General features: G+C 37.3%; 1 protein-coding gene across 1 annotated transcript in view; it reads left to right on the forward strand.

The window, feature by feature from the left end:
* The window catches only part of LOC139150507 (uncharacterized), a 119,569-nt gene extending 94,829 nt beyond the window's left edge, over positions 1 to 24,740 (forward strand). The window contains exons 7-9 of the mRNA XM_070722929.1: positions 17,272 to 17,371; positions 18,721 to 18,730; positions 24,549 to 24,740. Coding sequence (XP_070579030.1) covers positions 17,272 to 17,371; positions 18,721 to 18,730; positions 24,549 to 24,740 — 302 coding nt within the window. The remainder of the gene's footprint in view (positions 1 to 17,271; positions 17,372 to 18,720; positions 18,731 to 24,548) is intronic.
* The last annotated feature ends 280 nt before the right edge of the window (positions 24,741 to 25,020 follow it).

Consider the following 25,020-nt stretch of genomic DNA (forward strand, 5'->3'; position numbering starts at 1 on the left):
AAGCACAATGGAATCTGTACCCTTATCAGAGCGCGCCAAGAATGTCAAGGATCTAGACTTATCCTCAATTAACTTCCCATAGAGAGAGCTCTGGGAATTGAGTGGTATGCTGAGTCAGACACATTCCACTCCTCGTCTGCTGTTTAGGAGTATACTTCTACTCGACGCGGAATATTATCTGAGGTAGCTTCAATATTCGACCCACTCGGTTTTCTCGCCCCTTTCGTACTTCGAGGAAAATGAATCCTACAAGAATGTGTAACAGGGGAACAGAATGGGATGACCCCTTACCAGATGACTTATTACCGAAGTTTGAATCATGGCTTTCTGAACTTCGAGAGTTAGATGAACATCAGATAAGAAGATGTTTCAAAGCCAACAGTTTTGGAACTGTTAAGACAATTGAGCTTAACCATTTTTCGGATGCAAGCCTGACAGGCTATGGTCAAAGCTCTTATCTAAGGCTTGTTGATCATAAGGACAATGTTCATTGTTCATTCGTGATGGGGAAGTCGAGAGTTGCTCCCTTAAAACCTGTAACCATTCCGAGATTAGAGCTTCAAGCAGCGATCGTCTCAGTTCAAGTCAGTAACTTCTTGATTATTGAGAACTTCTTCTTGACAGACTCGAAGATAGTTCTCGACTATCTTAATAATGATGCACGTCGCTTCCACATATTTGTGGCTAATCACATACAAAGAATCAAGGAATCATCTCAGCCAGAGCATGGCATTATATCAGCACCAAGGAAAACCCAGCAGACTATGCATCTTGTGGACTTGGTGTAAAGGACATGATACATTCGAATTGGTTCAAGGGACTAACCTTTTTATGGTACAAGGAATTTCCCGCACCGAGCCATACAAGTAGGGATATTCCCACAGACGATCCAGAATATGAACAGAAGAGTACAAGAACGTTAGCAACTACACTGTAATAGTATAGTATCGGTTAAAAAACATTGTGACTTGGGTGTTGATCTCACTTTCGACTTGAATTGGAACACTAATATAGATCGTATTTGTATGACATCTTGCTCGGCATGATTAAGCGTACATGTGGCACATGTGCGCACATGTGGTTACAAATGTGGCTCCAAAACACTTAAAACTCTTACTGTTCACTAATGCGTAGCCATTTGGAATATGGCAGTGTTGTTTGGGCAGCCCAGTCTAAGCGTAACTTAATTAAAATTATAAAATCCAAAGAGTTGCAACAAGATTAATTCTCAATTATCCCACCAATGTCAATTATAAACAGCGACTAATTGCTGTAAACCTTTTACCCCTATCATTACGCAGGGAAGTTCTTGACGTCATCTTTTTATAAATGCACTACTTGGTTGCACTTCATCAATGTTCATAAGTACGTCAAAGTCGTTCATCTAATATCAACACACCTTCTAGTGCTGATCCAAATGCACTTTATATGAACCATTGCAAAACTGTTACTTTCCAATATCTCCTCTTCAACAGAATTGTCATTACCTGGAACAATTTACCAGTTCTAATTCATTTCACTTTCTGCATTATGCCAGGCAGTAAAGAAATTGTGTTGGGATAAATTTTTAAACTGTTTTGATCCAGACAACACTTGTTCGTGGATTTCTAGATGTTTGTGCAGTAATTATAGACGATAGTACACCTTTTTGATATTTAGTTCCAGAGACCAGCTCTGGAACTGTTAGTTTTTGCTCACTTTCCTTCTTTCTTTCTTTCTTTCTTTCTTTCTTTCTTCTACTTTTCTTTCTTTCTTTCTTTCTTTCTTTCTCTATTTCCGGTTTTACTACCATAGAACATGCTATACACAAATTTTACCTTAATTACCCAGAATGCATTGCGACACGCTTATGACGTCATCGCTCAGCTCGGACGGGTTTTACGGGCATTTCTTGTTTGTTTATTTATTTATTTTTTATTTGGCATTGCTCAACTATCATATTGCGTTCAGTTATTAATAATTCTAGCTTTCTTTCGCTTTGTTTTTTGTTGCTTTTTGATTTTATTTTTCTCTAAATACTCGCCGTACGTGGCGCTATACTGTTTCGCCCGAATGCTCATGGGTTGAATGACATTAACAATGGCCGCGTATCTATCGCTTCGCTCGCACTGACAGAGAAATTAGCCTTTCCCTAAGTTTACAAGCGCGGCTGAGCACATCGTGTACCTAGGCGAGGTGGGTGTGCTCGAAAACGATGATCAATGCAAAATTTGGACTCAAAATCGGCTGTTTTGGCGGAGAAACTGCCCGACAGCCCTGCCATGCAGAGCTAGGCATTCATGAACGTACTGTCTGTCACGCACCGGCATGCGTTGGCTGCACGTAAAAGCAACTCAACTTTCCAAGATCAAACGGTCAGTATCTTGTGAAAACAGCGACATAGCAATGAAAATTGTTTTAGTCTGTGCTTTTAATCAAATGCATGTGGCTCAATTTCAACAGCCTAGGTCCGATGTTTCCTCTCGTCTGATCATCGTCGTAAATCACACGCCTCTTTACGGCAACAACTCAGCGCTACCCGTCAAGCGATTGATTTTTGCGTAGGTCAGCTGAGCGAAAATTATTGCTCTGGCTCGCGAGAATGTCGTCTGATAAACATTTCCGTGCGTTGTCGCCCCCGTATGTATCTGTTGCGTTTTTACCGTACATGTAGGCATTTGTAATCTGTGTACTGTAATTCCCCGGACTGCCTTGCTTTTAGTTGTATTATGGTGTTTACTTAGCCCTGCGCTGTGTGTTCCGCTACAGCTAATCACCCCGCTCTGTGGTGAGCGGGGCGATTAGCTGTAGCGGAACACACAGCATCGTACGCAGGGCTAGGTGTTTACTGCTATTAGCCCTGAATATTAAAATCTAAAGCACTCTTTCATTCTGCAGCTATCTTTGTCACACATTGTCTTGTTTCTTCCGCTGCTCTGGTCTCTGGAACTTCGCTTTTGCTTGCAAATGCTTTCTAGTTGTATTTTGTGTTTCTTTCTTTTACTGACTACCTTTTGATCCTCTTGTGTCCATTTTTCTTCCTTTTGTTAATATTTCTTTCCATTTGGGGACTGGCTTTGTATAGGTGATTTGCACCTGTTTCAGTCACCCTATTCATTGTAGATATATTTCTAGTGTTTATCTTGGATGAATAAATAAATAAATAAATAAATACACAGCAAATATTTTCATCAATGATAGGGCGTATAGAAAGCTTTTCAGATTGGAATAGAGCATAACTGCAGTTGCAGTATTGTATAGAACAGAGAAACATTTGTTTTCAGACTTTACATTTCAAGTTGGACTAATTTTAATGATTAGACAAGATGAAGCCGCATAAGCTTATGCTGCGGATAATTTTTTCTAAATTGAAAGTTTTTACTTATTAACTTACTAATTTCTGTCAGAATGGGGATGAACAAGCGTTTGCATAAAAATTACATGGCACACAAAAACATTATCATTTGCATAATAATTCGTTTAATGCATATATTTAACTTTGGGAAGATTAAAAATAGAATGTCTACATAAAAGACAAAGTTTTAAATCTAAGAAGGTATACTTTTTAATATTAGTGCATAAGCTTATGCCTTAAAACTCGCACACTCATGGTTGTGCATAAGCTCTCAGGATTGTGCATAAGCTTATGCACATTTATATGTTCACCATTATGTTTATCTGGCATTGTGTTGTTTAAGCATACAATGCTCTGGCTTGCAACAAGTTTTCAACTGAGGTTGTTTTTGTGTTGAAAATGGCAATGAAACAATAAACTTAAGTATCAAGACTTTATTTACAATAAGTTTTCAAATTACAAATTTAGTGTTAATAAGCTATTTCCATATAATCTGTCTATATTAACTACATGTCCGTTTGTGACAATAAAACCATGTTGGAATTATTATACAAGAATACAATCAACAATGTTTTAGTAGAAGACTGCATACAAGTCAGGTCGTGCACTCATTTGTGAACAATTAACATACAGAATATTCTGCAAAACAGAACATTATGGATTGTTAGTCTCAAAGAATTGAAGTTTGGGTTAATACATAGATACACAAACGAAAAGCAAATAAACTTGACTTTAAATTTAATATCCCAAATTGAATAAGAACGAATGTTTTTCTTAGTAGATCATACAATATTATTCATGTGAAATTGGTCTCTTCCCATAGGCCTAACTTAAAAAAATACTGGAAAGGCAACTTGTACTGTTGTCATTTTCATTAAAATTTGCACAATTTTCAGTCACAGTTGAACAGACGGAACGGTCACATACTCCTTATTTTGAGTGAAGACAAGCTGTTTGAAGGCCATCCACAGGAAATGTTTCTGTAAGGTCATGGAAACAGCATCGACTCTTCTGTACAAATCAATAAGAAATGATGCATAAAGTCTGAAATATACATGTATCAATTTATCATGTCTCACACTTGCCATTTTTAAATAAATCCAAATGTACTCTAGCATTCGATACATACATAAATTTATTTTATTAAAGTTAGCGACATATGCTAAATCAATTCTGAGTTAGCATTTTTTTCTCTGATGCTTTTTCTAATGAATATCTTCTGCAAAACATTTCAAAAAACTTTAAAGTTATCAGTCTTCTTTGAAATCTTTGTTGTTGGGATCAACTCTGCTAAAAAATTCCCCAATTACACACATTGCTATTTTTGCACAATTTTTTTTTACTTTGATACCCCAATTTTGGTCAGTGTGGAAGTAATGACCATTTATAATCATGTAATGACTTGTCAAGGGGTGTTTTGTCCTGAAGCTGATTTTACGAAATCCTTCATTTCAAAAGATCCTAATATATTTAAGGTAATGGTTGAGCTTTTCATAGACCAACTAACCTTTGTTACATGACATTGTTTGGTGTGACCCAATACGCTGACCTGCAAGCGACATATAGTGCAGAATTCGGGGCAGATAAATATTCACCATTGATAATGTGTCATTATCATCAAATTAAATATTTCAACAATGCTCATTAATACACTTTGCATAAATGAATGCTAATCTGCCTCAAATCCTGCATTAGATGAGCCACATGGAGTCGGCTACACTAGTATTAGGTATCAAATGGCAGGCACTAAATGATATTTTTAACATCAAAGATCAGTATGTATTTCGCATGTGAATATACATGTAATGAATTAAGAATCATTCTTTAAAGTTATGGCCATCCCGATAATATAAAGCCTCTGGTATAGAAGGGCACAATATCAGCTGTATTGAAACATGGCAGACAAAAATAGCTCAAAGTAAACTGAATTTCACAGCCTGGGTTTCCCATGGTAAAGAAACTAAAACCACTCATTCAATGTGCCTATGGCATTGAACACGGATAAAATTGAATATCAAACCAGAAGAAATGAGGTGGAAATGAGGTACAAGCCAATATTCATAGCAGTCTTAGTTACAATTGTATTGCTCAGAGATAACTTTTTTCAAGCTTATTTAAATGTTTGATGGTCACAGTTTTTTGTGTTGTTTTCCCCTTAGAACCATTTTGTCTCACATTTTGATTCTTTCTCAAGATAGTGCATCCGTTCGTCCTTGTCTCCTTATTTTGCTTTTGATTGTTGCATCTGTTGACTTTCAATTTGACCTTGAGATACAAAATATATAAAAAAACCAGACAAAATAAAATACAAGTGAATAAGTAAAAAGTATCAGTAGCATTAGTGACGTTCTGTCATTTATATTTAATCAAAATTGATATATACAAAATATGTATCCAGAAAAAACTTCTTGTAGACAAAAAGTCTGGATTCTACCGTCAATTTGAAATGAAAGCTTAATTTTATCTGTGTTTACATTAACTTTTAGATCAGATATGTATGTAGCAACAATCTATGAACACATCTCACACCTGTCCACCTCTTTAACAAAAATAAAATTTTTGAACCTTAGATGGACCATGTTCCTTGAACTATTTCTTGCTTGGCCTCAACTCATCTGATAAATGAACAGATAGGGGTTGTAAAAAGGCAGTACTTTCTGTCAATGCATGAGTATGTGGAGCCAGAGGCCGGGATGCAATGGAATATCACAAAAGTTTGAAAATTGAGGCAAATATAGCTATTTGTGCAGAATAAGAAGATTACCCAGATGAATCCAACTTTCATCCAATCTAAATGTTAACGCAATCAATCAAGCAAGATGGTTTCTTTTACAAGAAATAAAGACATTCAGATAAAGAAGTAAATACCATTACCAAAATACTATTTTTCTCCGTCAAAATATCGACTATGGAATGTTTCTATGCATTGTCTATTGTGTCAGTTCCAACAAATGTGCGCGAGCACCAAAGTTTGCCACTTTTTGCATACCTTTGGACCAGGGGGCAATTCGCACCCAAGCCAGGCAGTCAGATTTGCATATGGTCCTCCAGTATTAGATGACGTCGGCAGTTCTTAGCGGGACTTGTACAAGCAGCCCAACAAACAAAGCCAGTTACATAAACACTGCTCACAGAAACCACAGTACAGAGGGACTGTGGAGTAAACACTGATGAGTAGACAGCATGACACACGCTTAGTCATGGATTTCAGCGAAAAATGTGAGGGATATTTTTTTCAAGGCATTCACCCAAACCAATTTGATTCCCAGGCGTCAGGCACAAGTTGCTCTGAATCAGGGTCGAGTCTGACTCTGATGAAGTACAACAAAGTAATGGAAAGCCATAAAATGATACACCAGAACCGGTTTGTTGAGACACCCCCCCCAAGAAACATCATCTCACCATGTTGAGGTGGGGCCAGTTGAAGACCTAGTGAGGAGAGCGGGTATCGTTCGTGGGCCGCTGGGTAAATAGCGTAAACGAACAGAAGCCCTCGTCCCACTTTAAAATTCCCTTGACATACTTTAAAATCCCATCTACAGTCCTGGATGCATCAACACTCCAAACACCAAGCCGAAATGTACAGCGATTCTCAAGTTTTTGCAGTGGACGGACATACATACATACATACAGCGCCGCCTTATGCTATAAGCTCACATTGGTATGTACCGGTATACTAAATGTGGGCTAAAACTACAAAAGACAACTCAATGCTCAGTTGGCAGGTTGTTGGCTTTGTGGCCACAGAATTTACTGAATTTACCTGAGAAAGGATTCACTAGTGTAACCTCAAAGGGGGTAGAGGTAATAATTTAAAAAAAATGTCATCTTTATCTTCTGATTTTGAAAAAACCGTGCATGTTATTTCCTTTGCTTGCTGCTACAATTTCATCAAGATACCAGGATGTATTTTTAATACTTTCCTCTTCTTTTACTGCAAAACCATAAGTAGCAGTTGTTTGTATATAATACCCTTGACTGAACTTTTATTAAATCACCATCCAACTAGTGATTTTTATTTTGAACATATGTCATCGGTAAATATGTTTAATATTTGGAAATTTCACTGGGTAAAGGGTTATTTCACACAGAGGATAAGAACTAGGGATTATCACCTTTGTTCTGTTGAAAGTTTTTTCCAAATAGTAAAATGCCACACCATTTATTAATTATTATGAACACACAACAATAAAACATTTCCCTAGATAACTTTAGATTTGTACATGTTTAGCCAATTGTGAGAGCTTTTAGCAAAATGAGGTTTGTTTTAGGGCAATATCCAACTGAGACCAAACTTGCTTCCTGTGACAGACATGCTAAAATAAAGTCACTATATATAATGTAACTGAAAAAGTACATCAAGGCTGATGGGCCTCTGAATTAACCTTATGGTGAAGCATAACAATGTCCAGTGTCTCTCTGTCTGTCATTGCCTTAGCACACCAATGCTGTACTGACAATGTAATCCTAAAGTTATTGATGTCTTTCAGTGTTAGAAATAAAGCCTGTCCGGCAGTACAAGACTGGTTGTTTTTCTGTAGGACTGGTAAAATACACAAGTGACCTCACGCCGATATAGCTCTGCTGTGTTTATGTAGAGAATAACTATTTTTGACACGTGTTGATGAAGAAGGTGGAAATCTTTGATAGCTCATTTCAGTGGCCAGAAAAAAGTGGCTAAAATAGCTGCAAAAATACAAAATTGAAGATTTTATCATAATTTGAATATATCACATTGGATCATCCCTAAGAACATGTCAACCAAAGCGATCTGACGAGTAGTTTTTTGAGAATGAAATTTTCTGACCAAAATGGCAAAAATTGCCCCCCAAAATAACAACTGTAGATTTCACCATAATTTCAATATATCATCTATTAAAATAATCCCTTGGAACCTGTATACCAAATATCAAAGCTATCGACTTGCGATATTTGAGAAAAAAATTTTGACTAAAAATGGCAAAAATTGCCCCCAAAATTAGAAAATTGTAGATTTCATCATAATTCCAAATATCACATTTAGTTCATCTGTAAGAACCTGCATATCGAATTTAAAAGCTTTCAGACTAGTAAAATTTGAGTAACACATTTTTTGACTAAAAATGGAAAAAATTGCCCCAAAAACACAAAATTACAGATTTCATCATTTTTTCAAATAATATCATTCAGATCACCTGTAGGAACCTATATACCGAATTTCAAAGCTATCAGATGTGTAGTTTTGGAAATACACATTTTTTGATCAAAAATGGCAAGAATTGCCTTAAAAGTGCAAATTTGCATATTTCTGCATAATTTTAACAAATTTGAAATAATTCATCCCTAGGGACCTATGTACCAAATACCAAAGCTATCTGACTGGTAGTTTTGAAGAAGGTTACCAAAAACGACAAAAATTGCCTTAAAATACAAATATGCAAATTTCAACACGATTTGAACAAATCTAACTGAAGTCACCCTATGTAAACTGCATGTCAATTTCAAAGCAATCGGACAAGCGGTTTCTGAGAAGATTTTTTTACCAAAAACACCGAAAAATCCCCCCCAAAATATAAATATGCAAATTTTAACATGATTTGAACAAACTGAAGTGAGGTCACCCAAAAGTGAACTGCATATAAAATTTCAAAGCGATCGGACTTGCGGTTTCAAAGGAGAAGGCAATTGTTGACGGACTACGGATTACGACGGACGCCGATGGAAAATCAGCCTATTTGATAAGCTCCGCATCGCTGACAGCGGAGCTAAAAAGTTACCAGTCCGGCAGAAAGGTTGGTTTAGTGTGGGGAGTCTTCTTTTAAACTGTGTCTGCTATTTTTTCTCTGGGCTTCCATTCAAATGTTATGGCAGGACAATGTTGTTTCCCGTAAATTCATGCTAGTCAACAGCACATAACAAAAACTAAGGCAAATAAAAGGAATCACAAAAATCAGGACTGACAAGTTTTTGGCAGGACAGCCAATTTTTTTGAAGTTACCAGTCCCAATGACTTGTTGATTTTCCACAAATTTCGAACACTGTGTCTATATAGATTAGGAAAGACACCAGTCGCAAAAGCTGTAAATAAGGTTTAAGCAATTAATTCTCCTAAAGAATGGCGGTGTATAATAATACAGTTGGTAGGGCAGAACATTTGAGCCCCAGTGATCATGCCATGCTGGTCAGCCACGAATGGCACTCACAATAAGCAACCAGAACTAACATGTTGCCAACCACCACAAAAACATATTATTGCAATGTGAACCACAGAAAAGCGACCTAGCGGTCGATATAGCTCCGCTGTGTTTATGTAGAGAATAACTATTGTTGACACATGTTGATAAAGAAGGTGGAAATCTTTGATAGCTCAATGCAGTGGCCAGAATAAAGTGACTAAAACAAGCTGCAAAATACACAATTGAAGATTTCATAATACTTTGAATATATCACATTGGATCATCCCTAAGAACATGTCAACCAAAGAAACACATTTTTTGACAAAAATGGGGAAATCGCCCCCAAAATTCAAAATTCTAGATTTCATCATTATTTCAATAAATATCATTTAATCACCAAGAAAGAAACCAAGAAAGTGCTACGCAGGAGAAGCTGAACAGAAAGCAACTATGGCAATAGCCAAATGGACTCAACAAGAAGCGTTTGTTGAAGAAATACATGCTCTCAAGAAGCCTGCCCTAGAAGGCAAAGAGACCAAGATAGTGAAGAGGAATAGTCATTTACTCCCGTTGAGCCCATATTTTGATGACAAGCAGATACTCAGAGTTGGAGGGAGACTTGACAGATCTCCGATGTCTGACCACGTCAAGCATCCCTGTCATCCTTCCTCGTAGGAGTCATGTGACAACACTGATTATCAAATGGTGTCATGGACAAGCAGCCAACCAGAGTTGCGGCATGACGGTAAACAATATAAGATCAACTAGATTCTGGATAGTAAGATGCAGTTCTGCAGTTGCATCATCAATCTACAAATACGTTCAGTGTAGAAAGTTCAAAGGAAAGGCCAACACTCAAAGAATGGCAAGTTTGGCAAACCATCTCAAGGGAATTTTGTCAAAGAAGATTTGTATGCCAAGAAGAGATGGCGCGTAGTTCAGTATCTCGTAAATGTATTTTGGTCAAGTTGGCGGCAGGAACATTTGTTGAACCTTCAAGCCAAAAAGAAGTGGCAAGACACGAAAAGAAATCTTAAGGTAGGAGTTGTAGTGCTCCTTAGGGAGGATGATGCTTTCAGAAATCAGTGGAAGTTAGCAAGACTGATTGAAACTCTATGTGATGATGACAGTTTGATCCGTCGCGTGAAAATTCTCATTGTCGATCGTCACCTATCGAAACAAGGTAAGAGATTGAACAAAGAGGTAATTCCAGAAAGACCCATACATAAGTTCGTTTTACTCATTGAGAACGCTGACCAGGATGAATTTAGGTAAGTTAACTCACAGTGAGTGGGAGCCAGACAGATCTCTGGCTGTGTCAAGTTTGAAAAAATTCACTGTCACGTAGTTTGTCAGTGTGTGTCGGAAAATCAACATGATTTTCAAGGGGGATTGTGCCTGCCTTGAATGAAAAAGAAAGCAAACAGGGCAGTCATGTTGAGGGCGCTGCACAGACAAGCATCATTTCCCTTTTTCCTTGCGGACAAAGCTGCCTCTCATAAATTAGTTCTATTTTCTATATGGGTTTCGATGTGTCAGATATTTGGGCACCATTTTACAAGTGGTATAGCCACAAACTGATGACGTCAAAGATGTGCGTACTTATGGAAATGAGGTCAAAGGTTACGTTTTAAAAGGGGCGATAAATTATTTTGGGGGTAAGAGTTAGGAATGGGGGCTTGGAAACTTAGGGGGAAATGATTGAAAAGAAGGGACCCATGTTTTTGCTATCTTCACTTCATTCCCTCATTTTGTAGTATCCTATTACTCTATCCACGTCTTCTTCAGCCAGCCTGATACCTATGTGGAAGCAACGGTTGATTAATGACAAGGGAGAGAAATGTTATTTTTAGTTACGTTTTTTTACACAACAACAATAAACGCTGCCGGGGTCGAACCCAGCACCTCCAGCATCTGAAGCACTACCTATAACCTGCACTCCACGAGAACAAGTTGCGAGAAAGGGATGCAATGTTTCATATTAACGTTAGGATGATAATGCTAAGCAGGAACTGATTAATTTATAATGTTCACTTGTAATGATTTGAAAGTCTTTTACGCATTTTCCTTCTTTTATTGAATTATGCCTCTCCATTGATTTCTTTATTGCCTGTCTTTATTTTTTCTTTGCATTGTTGTGTTTGTTGTGCAGATTTGTTATTGTTTGAATATTTTTCATATTATTTGTTGTATTTGCACAGTTAAAGTATAAAATTGTCACTTGTTTAGATGTTTTATATGTTAAAAACTTTGTGTTTGACATTTGTTATTGAATATGTCATTTGCTGCCTTTTTTACAATACGAAAGGTTTGTGTTCCCTTTTTTACATGATACACGTTATATAAGAGTTGTTAATCACTCGTCATGTATTAAACGCAATATTTCATCGGTATTGTAGATGAAAATGTGAACAACAATTCGTTTGATATGCCACGGAAATAACATAAAAATTCCACCCATGGACGAAGTGAATTAAGTACAGAAGCAAACGAAATTCGCTGCCAATATAATGATTTAGGGTGCATATATTGTCACTAGCACGAACTTCGTCTGGTTTGTGCATTCCCAGTGTCACACATCAGCGGCAGTGGCCTCCTGAGTTGTAAACTTAGGCGTGATATTAGTTTTTAGACCGTCTCAAAACATTTGGCATAATATGGTGTTATGTGCAGAGTTGCAATGAATCGATGAAGGGGACTGTAAACTTGAAGGACAGAGAATTGAAATATGTTGAACAAGTAAAATCCACGCCTTAGCTTTATCGCCGAAACGCCTCCGCCACATGAACTCATAATAGTCTATAAAGACAAGTTTGAAATAAGTCTGAAGGTGTGAAGCCAATCCAAGTTCGCATGGCATGCATCCACATGCCTTCAAAGGTGTTGGTGTGGGCGAAGGTTTGAGGATCCACAAAATGAAGACAATGATTAGCGGTGAAATGAGAGAACTGAGGAGACTTGGACAACGAAGAATAAGCCCCCTGCCATTCATCAGAATAATAGTGGAACCTGGAGGAACAAATCAATAAAGCATTGGCATTACGCCGATCAACAGAAATTAAAAAGCAAGCACAAATATCGCGACCAATGACTCCTAACACCAAATGTCTGTCACTGTGTCGACCCAAGCTGTATTTGGACTTCCGGAACTTGAATTCATTATAGGTGTTTTTTTACATCCCTGGATTCATAAATTTCCATAATACAGCCGGGTCAAAAGTCTATTATGAGGCATGATCGCAAAGATAGAGGAAACAAATTTGTGGACAGAAATTGAACCAATCAATAACAGAGTTTGATTTTTGGTCTGTAGAAAAAGTAATGTAAACGAAAACATAAAATGATTTTTCGGCCGTCATATTGATTATTATTTGCATTTGAATGAACTCTGAATTCTGTTATGTAACTGTGCCGTCTTTGGCAACGGCTATATTGAAAAGGGGTCAATATGCATGGCCATTGCCGTCGGGGTCAGTTTGTACATGACAACAAATTTGATGAAAAAAAGTGAGAGGGGACATATTGTACCCAGAATGAGACAAAATTATTGCCGTGATCACATGAACTAACTAACTCTTACCCTAAAAAGTTTGTGATGGTCTTCATTTGCTTGATTTTGTGTCTGGTGAAGCACAGTGGGGGCCAGAAATTGGGGTTAGCTGACCAAATTGTCGGAACGGAGCAAGCGAAGCGAGCGGAGTTCCGACAATTTGGTCAGCTAACCCCAATTCCTGGCCCCCACTGTGCTTCACCCGATGCAAAAACTAAGCAGTCGGAAATTGTGACAGTGATTTGAAGAAAGTGCAAATTGTTATTATTTTAACCTTATTAGTTAGTCAGTGCCGCAATTACGGGGCGTCTGTGTTTTGTGTACGGCAATTTAGACGTCATCAGTTTGTGGCTATACCACTTGTAAAATGGTGCCGATTCTCATTTTTACTCAGAGATTGATGCTTGAACTTGAATAAGAATTTTTCAGAAACAGATTGTCGTACTTCGTAACTTAATCCGTGTCAAAAATTATACACGTGGTTTACTTCAGATTAGCGAACTTGCTAAATGCATGGACGAAATGAAACGAAAGGAACGATACATGCCCTATGCCGTCTTTGAATAACAGTGAACACAGATTGAACAGAGATCATTCACCTTGACCTCCATTCAACTCGTGTCATGAAAGTATTTCAATCTGTGCTCAGTTTTATTCCTTGTATTTCAAAGACGGGCGGAATTACATGGTGAATATATAATGAGAGCGAGGCGCCAGCATTTTGGTTAACAACAGCTTGCCCTTCCATGCAGACAAAATGAATATGCAAATCTTTCGTCACTTTCGTTCAGCCAATCAAGAAAAAGAATGTGAACGAAAGGAACGAAAACTCTGTCGTCGTTTTCGTTCAGCCAATCAGAACAAAGGATTGCATACGAAAAGAACGAACATTGCAGCGTCTAGCCAATCATAGGGCGTGTATCGTTCCTTTCGTTTCGTTTCGTCCATGCATTTAGCAAGTTCGCTATTTGTACTGAATTACTACGCTTTTGCCACTACGGGACAGAGAAAGCTAAAGAAACTTTGTACTCGTCAAACTTTCTCCTCGTATCGGAATGTTCCTAATTTCAAGGCCTTACAGGTCGCCAGCAAGGTAATATACATTTCATGTTGTATTTGTCATGAATTGAATTTTACCTGCAGTGTATTTTCGCTCAGAATTTATTAATTAGTTTCAGAGACCAGCTCTGGAACTGTTAGTTTTTGCCTCACTTTCCCTCTTTCTTTCTTTCTGTCTTTCTGTCTTTCTTTCTCTATTTCTGGTATTACCACCATAGAACATGCTATACACAAATTTTACCTTCGTTACCCAGAATGCATTGCGACACGCTTATGATGTCAGCGCTCAGCTCGGACGGGTTTCACTGGAATTTCTTGTTTGTTTATCTATTTACTTTTTATTTTGCATTGCGCAACTATCATATTGCGTTCAGCTATTAGTAATTCTAGCTTTCTTTCGCTTTGTTTTTTGTTGCTTTTTGCTTTTCATTTTCTCTAAATACTCGCCTTACGTGGCGCTACACTGTTACGTCATACGCCTTCCATATGGTTTAGACTCACGCAGGTTTTCGCCCGATCGTGCTCATGGGTTGAATCAGATTAACAATGGCGGCGGATACGAATGCTTGCCTCGCATACAGAGAGAAAAGTAGGCTTTGCGTAAGTTTACAAGTGCGGCTGGGCACATTGTGTACCTAGGCGAGATGGATGTGCTCGAAAACGAAGATCGATGCAAGTTTTGGATTCAAATTCAGCTGTTTTCGGTAGAGAACTGCCTGCCGTATTTCTGAGGAGCCACCAGCGGTTTTTTTCTATATCAGTCTGCAGGGCTGTGGTGGAGGCCGTTTAATGCCGGTAACACACAGCCCTGCCATGCAGAGCTAGGCATAGCATAGTGAACTGTCTGTCACCATACCAGCATGCGTTGGCTGCACGTAAAAGCAACTCAACTTTCCAAGATCAAACAGTCAGTATCTTATGAAAACAGCGACATAGCAATGAAAATTGTTTAATTCAGTGGTAAAAACTCTTAACTGATGAAGCGTCAATTGCTTTTAATCAAATGAAAATGCATGTGGCCTCGGTTTTCAAGTTCAACGGCCTAGGTCCGATGTCTCCTCTCGTCTGATATACATTTCCGTGCCTTTTCGCCCCGTATCTGTTGCGTTTCTGGCACTTCGAAACGTGTAGACATCACTTTAAACGGTACAATCGTCTATGTGCAACTCAGTGTCTGTCATCGTAATAAACCCGAATTGACATCAGATCAGTATACAAGAACTCGTCTCTGACTTGCTTTATTCGATGAGGCTTTGGCAATCACAAGAGTCAGAGTCCCTAGCTCACGCCTGGTTAATCATCGGCATGTAGTGAGCCAAAATGTATAACGGAATAAACAAGCATTTTAGAATCTAGTATTTGCTACCTCAAGTCTCTATTAAGCAATATATCAAATATAAAATTCAAATACTTTTCAGTATTTTTGTTGTTTGTATGGACTTTGATCATTGGTTTTTACATTTTATTATGTTGGAGCATTCTGCATTCAGCATATCGATACAATAAGCATATGAATCTTATACATTTATCGGATTTTAGTGGCATTTTATATACATGGATTTGTCAATATAGTATAAAACTGCAGCTTATTAATACTTAGCTGTCTGATTAAGTTAAAAGCATTTCAAAATGATGCATTAGAGTTGACGACAAAACGACTTTGTTACACTAAACAATTAGTTTTGTTAAGTATATATAACTGCGTTCTTGTAATACTTTTTACATCAAGAGTAACTGTCAGTATTTAGGCTCCAAACAAATCTAATGTATGTATACCGAGTATTCATAGAGTTGAAAAAAAGATATCGAGTCTTGGATATAAATCAATTATCAAAAATTATTTTGTTCTCAAGATATATTTTAACAAACTGAAACTTTGTGGTTTAGCATGCTATACAAAAAATAGCAAGTAACTGTCACTCGACAAAATGCTTTATATTCGTTCAGTATATTTACGTATGTTGACGTATTATGGAACATAATATTCATTGCTACGTAACGTATGTCTTTGTATATGGAACATTGATATGCGAAGTGTATATTTATGAAGACCATGAGTATACGTAATGCAGATCTTTGCACACCAAGTGTACACCGTAGTCTTGCATTTTATAAGTATACGTTATTGTAAACTTAACGTATTTGACAAATGTACATAAAAAGTAAACGTGTATATATGGCTGTATGTCAAGTATTTTGACTAGAGTGTATTTCATACAGTGCACAGTACTCGTTTTGAAAAAAATAGTTAATAGTTTATCTTCTAGCCCGTTATGGAGCTACTCTTCTTTCTTATGAAAAATCAATGGCATTCCAACATTTACACATTTTTTTCGAACGAAATGCTACAAATTATTTAAATTTTTTAAATATAATTTTGACTATAATTACACTGAGTGGATAATATAACCATGTTTTTCATTTTCATTGAATAACCCACCAACAATCGAATCTCAAGATATTAAATCTATACATAAAAAAAAACGCTTGGGAAACAAACCTGTTCATCTCTCCTTTTATACGAAGAGCAGAACTTTCAAATCTAACATCTACTACTTCAGAATTTCAAAATCCCTTCTCCAGAATTCCTTAACCCCACCCGTTCGTGTTTTTATTGGAACCTAAGGACTTTAACTGAATGTTGAAAGGCAATCATTTATGCAAGTTGTGTAATTGCAACAATATTTTATCTGTGGAATCTCAAATATCGTATATCAAACTGATATGCCTTTCATAACTTTTAAAGAAAATAAGGAGAAATACAATGTTTATATTAAGAGTTAACAAGTATTCACAAGGGAACCAAGGCAAAGTGGACTGTAGCTTTTAATGCTGACTTCAAATTTTATCATATTTGGCACTGTATATGGTGTTACACTAAAAACAGAAAATTGTTTAAATCACATATTTCAATTTAGTTTTGTACAAACTAGAGATTCGTTCTTTGTTATGTCTTTTGTTCAGGAGGCTAATCTGATCTCATCATGGTGGGCGAGATGATGATAGTCAACGCCATTATGCAAACAAAAGTGTCTCATGAAATAAACGTCGTCTTCTTTAGGAAATGATCAATTGTCAGATTAGTGTAGGAAGAGTTTGTCACGTCGGTTCGTCATGCAGTTGCATATAAAGTTAAGATGCTTTCTTCAAATATATTTTCTGCCTTATTTCAGCTGATAGATGGAGGGGAGAAATGCCAGTTTGGAGAGATTATCAAAATCAACATCATCTTGCAAATCGAAGACCTCTATCAGATTATGAATATCAAGAGTGGTAAGTACACTACATTTTGTTACGTGCAGAGAAAACGAACAAAAGGGTGAACTCAGCAGTTTCCGTTTAAACAAATTTTATTACGAAAATAAAACTAATTGCTAAGTAGGGATAGAATACAAGCTCTAAAGTGTACAGACTACTTATCTCAGCTGGGACGGCAAAGCTCCAGTCTCAGAGTTGTAACAGTCAGTCGGATGAATGAACAGTCCTTCGGCTTGCAGGCTTGAAGCTGCACAAAGTCCACAGTATAAATCCAGCGTTGGCAGTGAAGGTCTTGAAAAGTCTTGAGAATGACTACTGCTGGGTTTCCAAACACATGTAGTAACACACAAGAGACACGATCCCAAAAGTCTGACTGGAAGCTGTGCACGTCCCTTTTATACACATGCGCTTACATAAGAGCATATAAGAACAGTCTAGAACTTTTATTGACATGCTAATTACTGTTCTAAAATTATCTCTCTTACACAACTAATTAAATTTCCAGAACATTCCAAACATGACTAATTGAATTCAAGGTTGTGAGGTCATTAAGGGCAGTGACCTTGAGAATGTTCTAGACTAATTAAACTCAGGTCATGATGAGTGTGTGAAAATGACCTACATAACACACCCCCTCTTCAAAAAAGAAAATTTTTCAAAGAAAAATCTGTCTTTTACAAATGTAATCTTAAAAGTGTGAACAACAATAAGCTCTAAATACGAGAGAGACAGTCTGCAATTAAATTGTCTCTGCCTTTGATATGTCTAATGTCAAGATTAAACTCCTGTAACATTAAACTCCATCTTAGCAATCTCTGATTTTTGCCTTTAAATTTCTGCAGAAAAACAAGAGGGTTGTGATCAATATAAACCACTATTGGTTGATTTGAAGAAGTAACATAAACTTCAAAATGCTGTAAAGCTAATATCAAAGATAAATACTCTTTTGCGACAGTAGACTAATTTCTCTTGGATTTGTTTAATTTCGTGAAGAGTACCAAACAGGATTAGCTATCCCATGACTATCCTCTGGCAATAAAACAGCACCAGCAGCCGTATCACTAGCATCCACAGCTAATTGGAATGGCAAAGTGAAATCTGGTGCAGACAACACTGAGGCACTTTGCAGTATGGCTTTGAGTGTATCAAATGCCTGTTGGCATTGCTCTGACAAAACAAACTTTACTTTCTTTTTAAGTAAGTTAGTCAAAGGCTCAGTAATTGTGGAGAAATTTGGAGAGAATTTTCTGTAGTAACCAGCCATACCGAGAAAGCGCATCAGTTGTCGTTTGCAGTTTGGTATGGGAAAACTTGAAATGGCACTGACTTTGGTATCAACAGGTTTACCTCACCCTGTCCTACAGTATGTCCGAGGTAAGTCACCCTTGCCCAACCAAACTCAGATTTTGCAAGGTTGACAGTCAACATTGCTTTACTCAGTCTCTCAAAGAACTTCCGCATGAGCTTGATGTGTTCCTCCCAGGTGTCACTATACAGGACGACGTCGTCAACGTAAGCTGCACATCTGTCTAGCCCGGATATGACGTCGTTGATCATCCGTTGGAACGTTGCCGGAGAGTTTAACCTCAAAAATGTGTTGCACACATTATTAGACTCTAATTGAGTTGATGAAGAAATAAAGCCGGTGGGCTTAGATCCACTTTGACCACTTTGACCTTCACGTTTTCTTTTCAATTTGAAACAATCTGACATTAAATGGCCGTCTTTCTTACAATAATTACAAGAAAGTGTACCAAACTGTTTGTCAGAAGGAGATTGAGACTTGGGATCTGATGATGTGGGAGTACTACCTGAACTTTGTGAACTTTTGTCATTTGATTTCCTACTGTCCTTTGAAAAATTCTTGGATGAAAAGGAGGAGTTAAATTTCCCTGCATTGTTTCTGTATGAAAGGACTGGGATGGTTTCCTGAGAAAGGACGATTTGTGGGTCAATGAATAATCATCGGCCAACGTACAGCAACCTCCAATGTATCTGCCTTTTGTTCATTGATAAACGTCTTGATGTCACTCCGGATGCACCTTTTAAATTCCTCAATCAAAACAAGTTGTCGTAATTTGTCATAATTCTGACTGACCTTTTCAGAAGAACACCAACGATCAAACAATTGTTCTTTTGTTCGAGCGAATTCAACATAAGTTTGATCCTTCACCTTCTCACAATCCCTAAATTTCTGACGGTAAGCTTCAGGCACCAACTCATAGCCCTTGAGCATTAATTCCTTCACAGAATCATAATCTGAAGCCTGCTCTACTGACAACTGAATGTAAATTTCTCTGGCTTTACCCACCAAAGCACTCTGCAAAAGCATAGACCAGGACTCCTTAGGCCAATTCAGACTCTGAGCAATTTTCTCAAAATGAAGGAAATATTTATCAACATCCTTTTCTTGGAAAGGGGGAACTAACCTGAAATGCTTAGTGATGTCAAACTTGTCTGAAGGGAAGAATTTTCCTGACTGTCCAAGCTCTAAACGTCTCATTTCTAACTGTAGTCGATGTTCTTCCAATTCTCTCTCCTTTTCTCTCTGTCTTTCTTCCATTTCTAACTGCATTTGTATTTCTTTTTCTTTCATTTTTAATTCTAGTTTCTTAATCTCCAAATTTGTCTGCATTTCTAATTCTAATTTTCTGAGTTCAGAGGTAGACTCGGGCTCATAATCTTTCAGGGTGGATTCCTCAAATTGGCCTAAATCAACTAGATGTTTGGCAATACGGTACTGTATTTCCCTCTTGCGCATAGATCTTTTGACTTCTACCTTAAGGAAATTGGCTAGTGCTATGAGGTCGTCTTTTCTTAGGGAATCAAATGTGTCCTGATCAAGGTCATCCATTTCCTCTGTTTTAAATTCCGCCATGATTAAATTTCGCTGAGTTCACAGTATACAGTAGTTTTGAAAAGGCTGGCAAAATGTTGTCAAACGGCTCAAAATATTCGTATCCCGGACAAGCCCCCAATTTTGTTATGTGCAGAGAAAACGAACAAAAGGGTGAACTCAGCAGTTTCCGTTTAAACAAAATTTATTACGAAAATAAAACTAATTGCTAAGTTAGGGATAGAATACAAGCTTTAAAGTGTACAGACTACTTATCTCAGCTGGGACGGCAAAGCTCCAGTCTCAGAGTTGTGACAGTCAGTCGGATGAATGAACAGTCCTTCGGCTTGCAGGCTTGAAGCTGCACAAAGTCACAGTATAAATCCAGCGTTGGCAGTGAAGGTCTTGAAAAGTCTTGAGAATGACTACTGCTGGGTTTCCAAACACATGTAGTAACACACAAGAGACACGATCCCAAAAGTCTGACTGGAAGCTGTGCACGTCCCTTTTATACACATGCGCTTACATAAGAGCATATAAGAACAGTCTAGAACTTTTATTGACATGCTAATTACTGTTCTAAAATTATCTCTCTTACACAACTAATCAACTTTCCAGAACATTCCAAACATGACTAATTGAATTCAAGGTTGTGAGGTCATTAAGGGCAGTGACCTTGAGAATGTTCTAGACTAATTGAACTCAGGTCATGATGAGTGTGTGAAAATGACCTACATAACAATGTTTACGTAGTTTACTTGCTGCAACAATTTATACATGGTACGATAATATACATCGAAAAAACCCAAAATACTTAGATAATATATAATCGGGCGTCCAGTTACTGTGTGTCACATCTGATTGAGGAATCTGTGCAGTTTTCTCTCAGTATGATGACAGAGGAAAGAAACATTCGGCTTACTGTATACGCCGAAAATTCTTTTCGAGGGAGGGAAATTCACAAGCCAAAGAAAGAAAAGCAATGGGAAATATTTGGCTGTGAAAAGCGCGGATCCTTACCTTTACGGGAAGGAATTTGCAGTTAAAACACATCAAAATCCGTTGGTCTGGTTAGATAAACTATGCAGTAAAAATTCTAGGTTGTTGTGTTACAGTTTGATACTGCAAGAGCATCAATTTAAAATTGAGTATAAAGGGCAGTAAAAATAAAATGACAACGCGTTGTCTAGGATGTAGAGTTCGGTCGTACGTCTTTTGTAAAGTTCATGAATGATGTACTGAAGAGCTCTAGTGACCTGACTTACAATTTTTTCAGAAATGCATGTTTACATTTTAATCCATATGGTAAAAGACAGTTGTTCGCCAAAGGTGCTGCACCACAACATATACTGCAGTTTATTTTATATACTTTTCTTGTGCAAGTAACATTGAAAATACATTAATTTATTTAAAATGTTGCTCATTTTCCGAATTATTTCGCCATACTATTGATGTAGACTTCCTGTTTACATCCAAATAAGAATTTAATGGTTCTAACATTATTATTCATGAGCTGAAATTCCTCTCCATGAGGGAAGGTAAGTCTGTATAGGCCTACATGTATACTTGTCAGAGTCTCTAGCTCACGCCTGGTTAATCATCAGCCTATGTACTGTGCCAAAATGTATAACGAATAAACAAGCACTTTAGAATATAGTATTTGCTGCCTCAAGTCTCTAGTAAGCTATATGTCAAATATAAAATTCAAATACTTTTCAGTATTTTTGTTGTTTGTATGAACTCCGATCATTGGTTTTACATTTTACTATGTTGGAGCATTCTGCATTCAGCATATCGATACAATAAACATATGAATCTTGTACATTTATTGGATGTCAGTTTTATTTTATGTACATGAATATGTCAGTACACTATGTTCTCGTATTACGTTTTACTCGATTTAAGTTTAACTGTCAAGTATTCAGCCTCCTAACAGATACAATGTATGTTTACTGTGTATGCATAGAGATATCGAGTCTGGGATATAAATCAATTTTTATTATTTTTCTCAAGCTATACCTTTACAAACTGAAAATTGTGTGTTTTAGCATGCTGTATAAAAATAGCAAGTTACTGTCACCTGAAAAAATGATTTATAATCGTTCAGTATATTTAATTTTATTGACGTATATGGAACATTATATTAATTGCAACGTAACGTATATGTCTTTGTATACGGTACATTTCAATATAATACGTGGATATGCGTAGTGTATATCTATGCAGACAATGACTATATGTAATGCAGATCTTTGCACACCAAGTATACACTGTAGTTTTGCATTTTCTTTGTATACGTAATTGTATACTTAAGGTATTTGTGGCTGCTGCCATGCGAAAAGAAAATAATTTACTATAGTTACGTTGAGGACGTAGAGCACAAGCGAATGAACGTGTAAATAGAATTAACCTCCTTTGTTTTTGTATTGTTGCTCAGGGCAATTAGTCCCAATTATTAATGAGTTCCAGTGTTGTAGATTGTCGCTTTCTCATACAGATTGATGTTGTGACACATTGAATATTTTGTGAGAAATAGTTTAGGACATCTTGTCACTCGATTCACAGTAAAAAGGATTTCACTATGTTAGACATCATATACCTACGCATTTCACTATGGGACAGAGAGGTGACACATCGAATCTCACTTCGTACCTTTCGAAACGTCGTGATATATTATTGAAACGTTTCCTGATCCCAAGGCCTTACAGGTCGCCAGTGAGGTAAATATATTTTCTGTATTCATAGATATCTAAGACAGATTTTCAGTTGTTTACTTTTCATGTAAACTTTGCTGAAACTTTATGTTAAATCACCGATCATTCAAAGTAATAGTCATCCATGCTGTCATCAGATCCGACAGTGACAGCCAGCTGAATTTTTCTACAATTTTGAACTTGTGTTTTCTCGTCTATTAGACGTTTCCATGTTCGATATTGATCCAATCTTATTGTACTTGTATTCTCGATTATGACAAGTTGTATTTTCGTATTTGTATTACAGTTTTTAAGGTCTTCCCATTACCGTCTTTTGACTACGATCTTTATGGTCCGTTCTTATGGTAAAACTTGATCTTATGACAACGATCGACTTTCAAGCTACGTCTTGTGTAGTCTAACGAGTGGACGTCGGTCTACAGTTATAAGAATCTGTAAAGACTTTTGATACCATAGTGCAATGCCGTATTGGCAAATAAACGGAAGATCAGTATACATCAAACTCGTCTCCAAGACTTATTTGTTCGAGGGGCTTTGGCGGTCACAGTAAAAAGTCGACCTGAAGTGGAAACAAAACCTGACGAAACGGAATCCCAAGGTCACGTGAGTCATTATTTTAAGTTCATCGATCAAGCCTGTCATCGTGTACAAGAACGAAGACATGCCACCAGAGGGCGCCATCTAGGATTTCACCTACACTGTACTCTGTAACCTCGCCACTGTGATGCCGTTCTATCCTTCAAGGAGAGACGACTGCAGTGTTATTTGTTGTGTACAGCGACACTCGAATTTACAATAAATGCATCTTAATTCTTTCATCTGAAGTAAGACTGAACATTATCTAGGTCAAGCAGGGACAGCTGTTCAGCCGTTCGAAGTAACAAGAACTGAAACAGTGACAATTTTATCATAATACCAGTTGTGTTTATGACTCGTATTATTTGATCATTGATAGAGACACCATTTTCATGATTGACATTCTTATCTGAACAGTTTATTGCCGTTATACCATTGATGTACATACATAAAAATTAAGTCATTCCTGATTACAGTGATCAGCTTTTGAAGGGCGTCTGTGCATTATTGTGGATGTCATCATTAGTCTTTGTGTAGGACTGAGAGTCTCATAGAAACTCATGTTTTAATCCCTACATTCTTAGAACAATTGTTGTTGTGACAAAGGTGAGTCTGATGAAACAAATCAGAATGAAGTAGTTACAGAAGTTCATGAAACTGAACCAGAGCATGATGACAAAGATCAATCTGAGAATGAACAAACACTTAGAAGGTCTGATCGATTACCTAAATTAACTGAAAAGGACAAAGAAAAAAACTAAAAGATATAAGAAAAATGTTTTGGCACACATATGATCGCTTTCTGCTCACATAACAAATCCTGAAAATGTTCAGGATGAGTCAGCAGAAAATATTCGGGTAAAGATAAATGAGATAGAGCTCGAACGCGCACTTATTTTTGAACTTTATGATAATATCCGTGCTTTGTCTGACACCCCCGCAGCCGACATAGTACAAGCTGCAGATCAATGTAACTCTGGTGTAGACAGAGTCATCTTGCATGCGCGACGGCTAATTAATAGATTCGATACGCAGAGCATGGTCTCGAGTTGATCTCATGTTTCAGGTCGCACAAAATCCAGTCCAACACAACAACAATGCTCAGAAATGCTGCAATCAAAGCAACCGCCCTTTAGGGAGAAAAGAGGCAAAGATAGAAGAAACCAATCGAAAGGAAGAAATCCAACAGTTACAAGCTGATAAAAGAAAACGCCAGACTGATGCAGAAACAGAAATACAGCGCAAGAAAAGGGATTAGAAAATAAAAAAAAGCTGGAAAGCGAACTTCACATAGAGAAAGCCAAAATTGCTGCCTGCGAGAGGGAAGAACTAATCGAAGAGCAGTCAATAGCAAATAGTATATGGCGCGTCACGTCGACACCAGTGATGCCACAAACTGCATATCAGTTACCAACAACCATCGTAAAACAGAACCGGCATCGTCATTACCACCAGTTACTAACACAAACACATTGAAAATAAGACATGAACATTTATTCATAAAACTTCCAAGCCACCAGTTATAAGCAAACCCACAT

The sequence above is a fragment of the Ptychodera flava genome, chromosome 2 (genome assembly GCF_041260155.1).
Source record: "Ptychodera flava strain L36383 chromosome 2, AS_Pfla_20210202, whole genome shotgun sequence".
Taxonomy (NCBI): domain Eukaryota; kingdom Metazoa; phylum Hemichordata; class Enteropneusta; family Ptychoderidae; genus Ptychodera; species Ptychodera flava.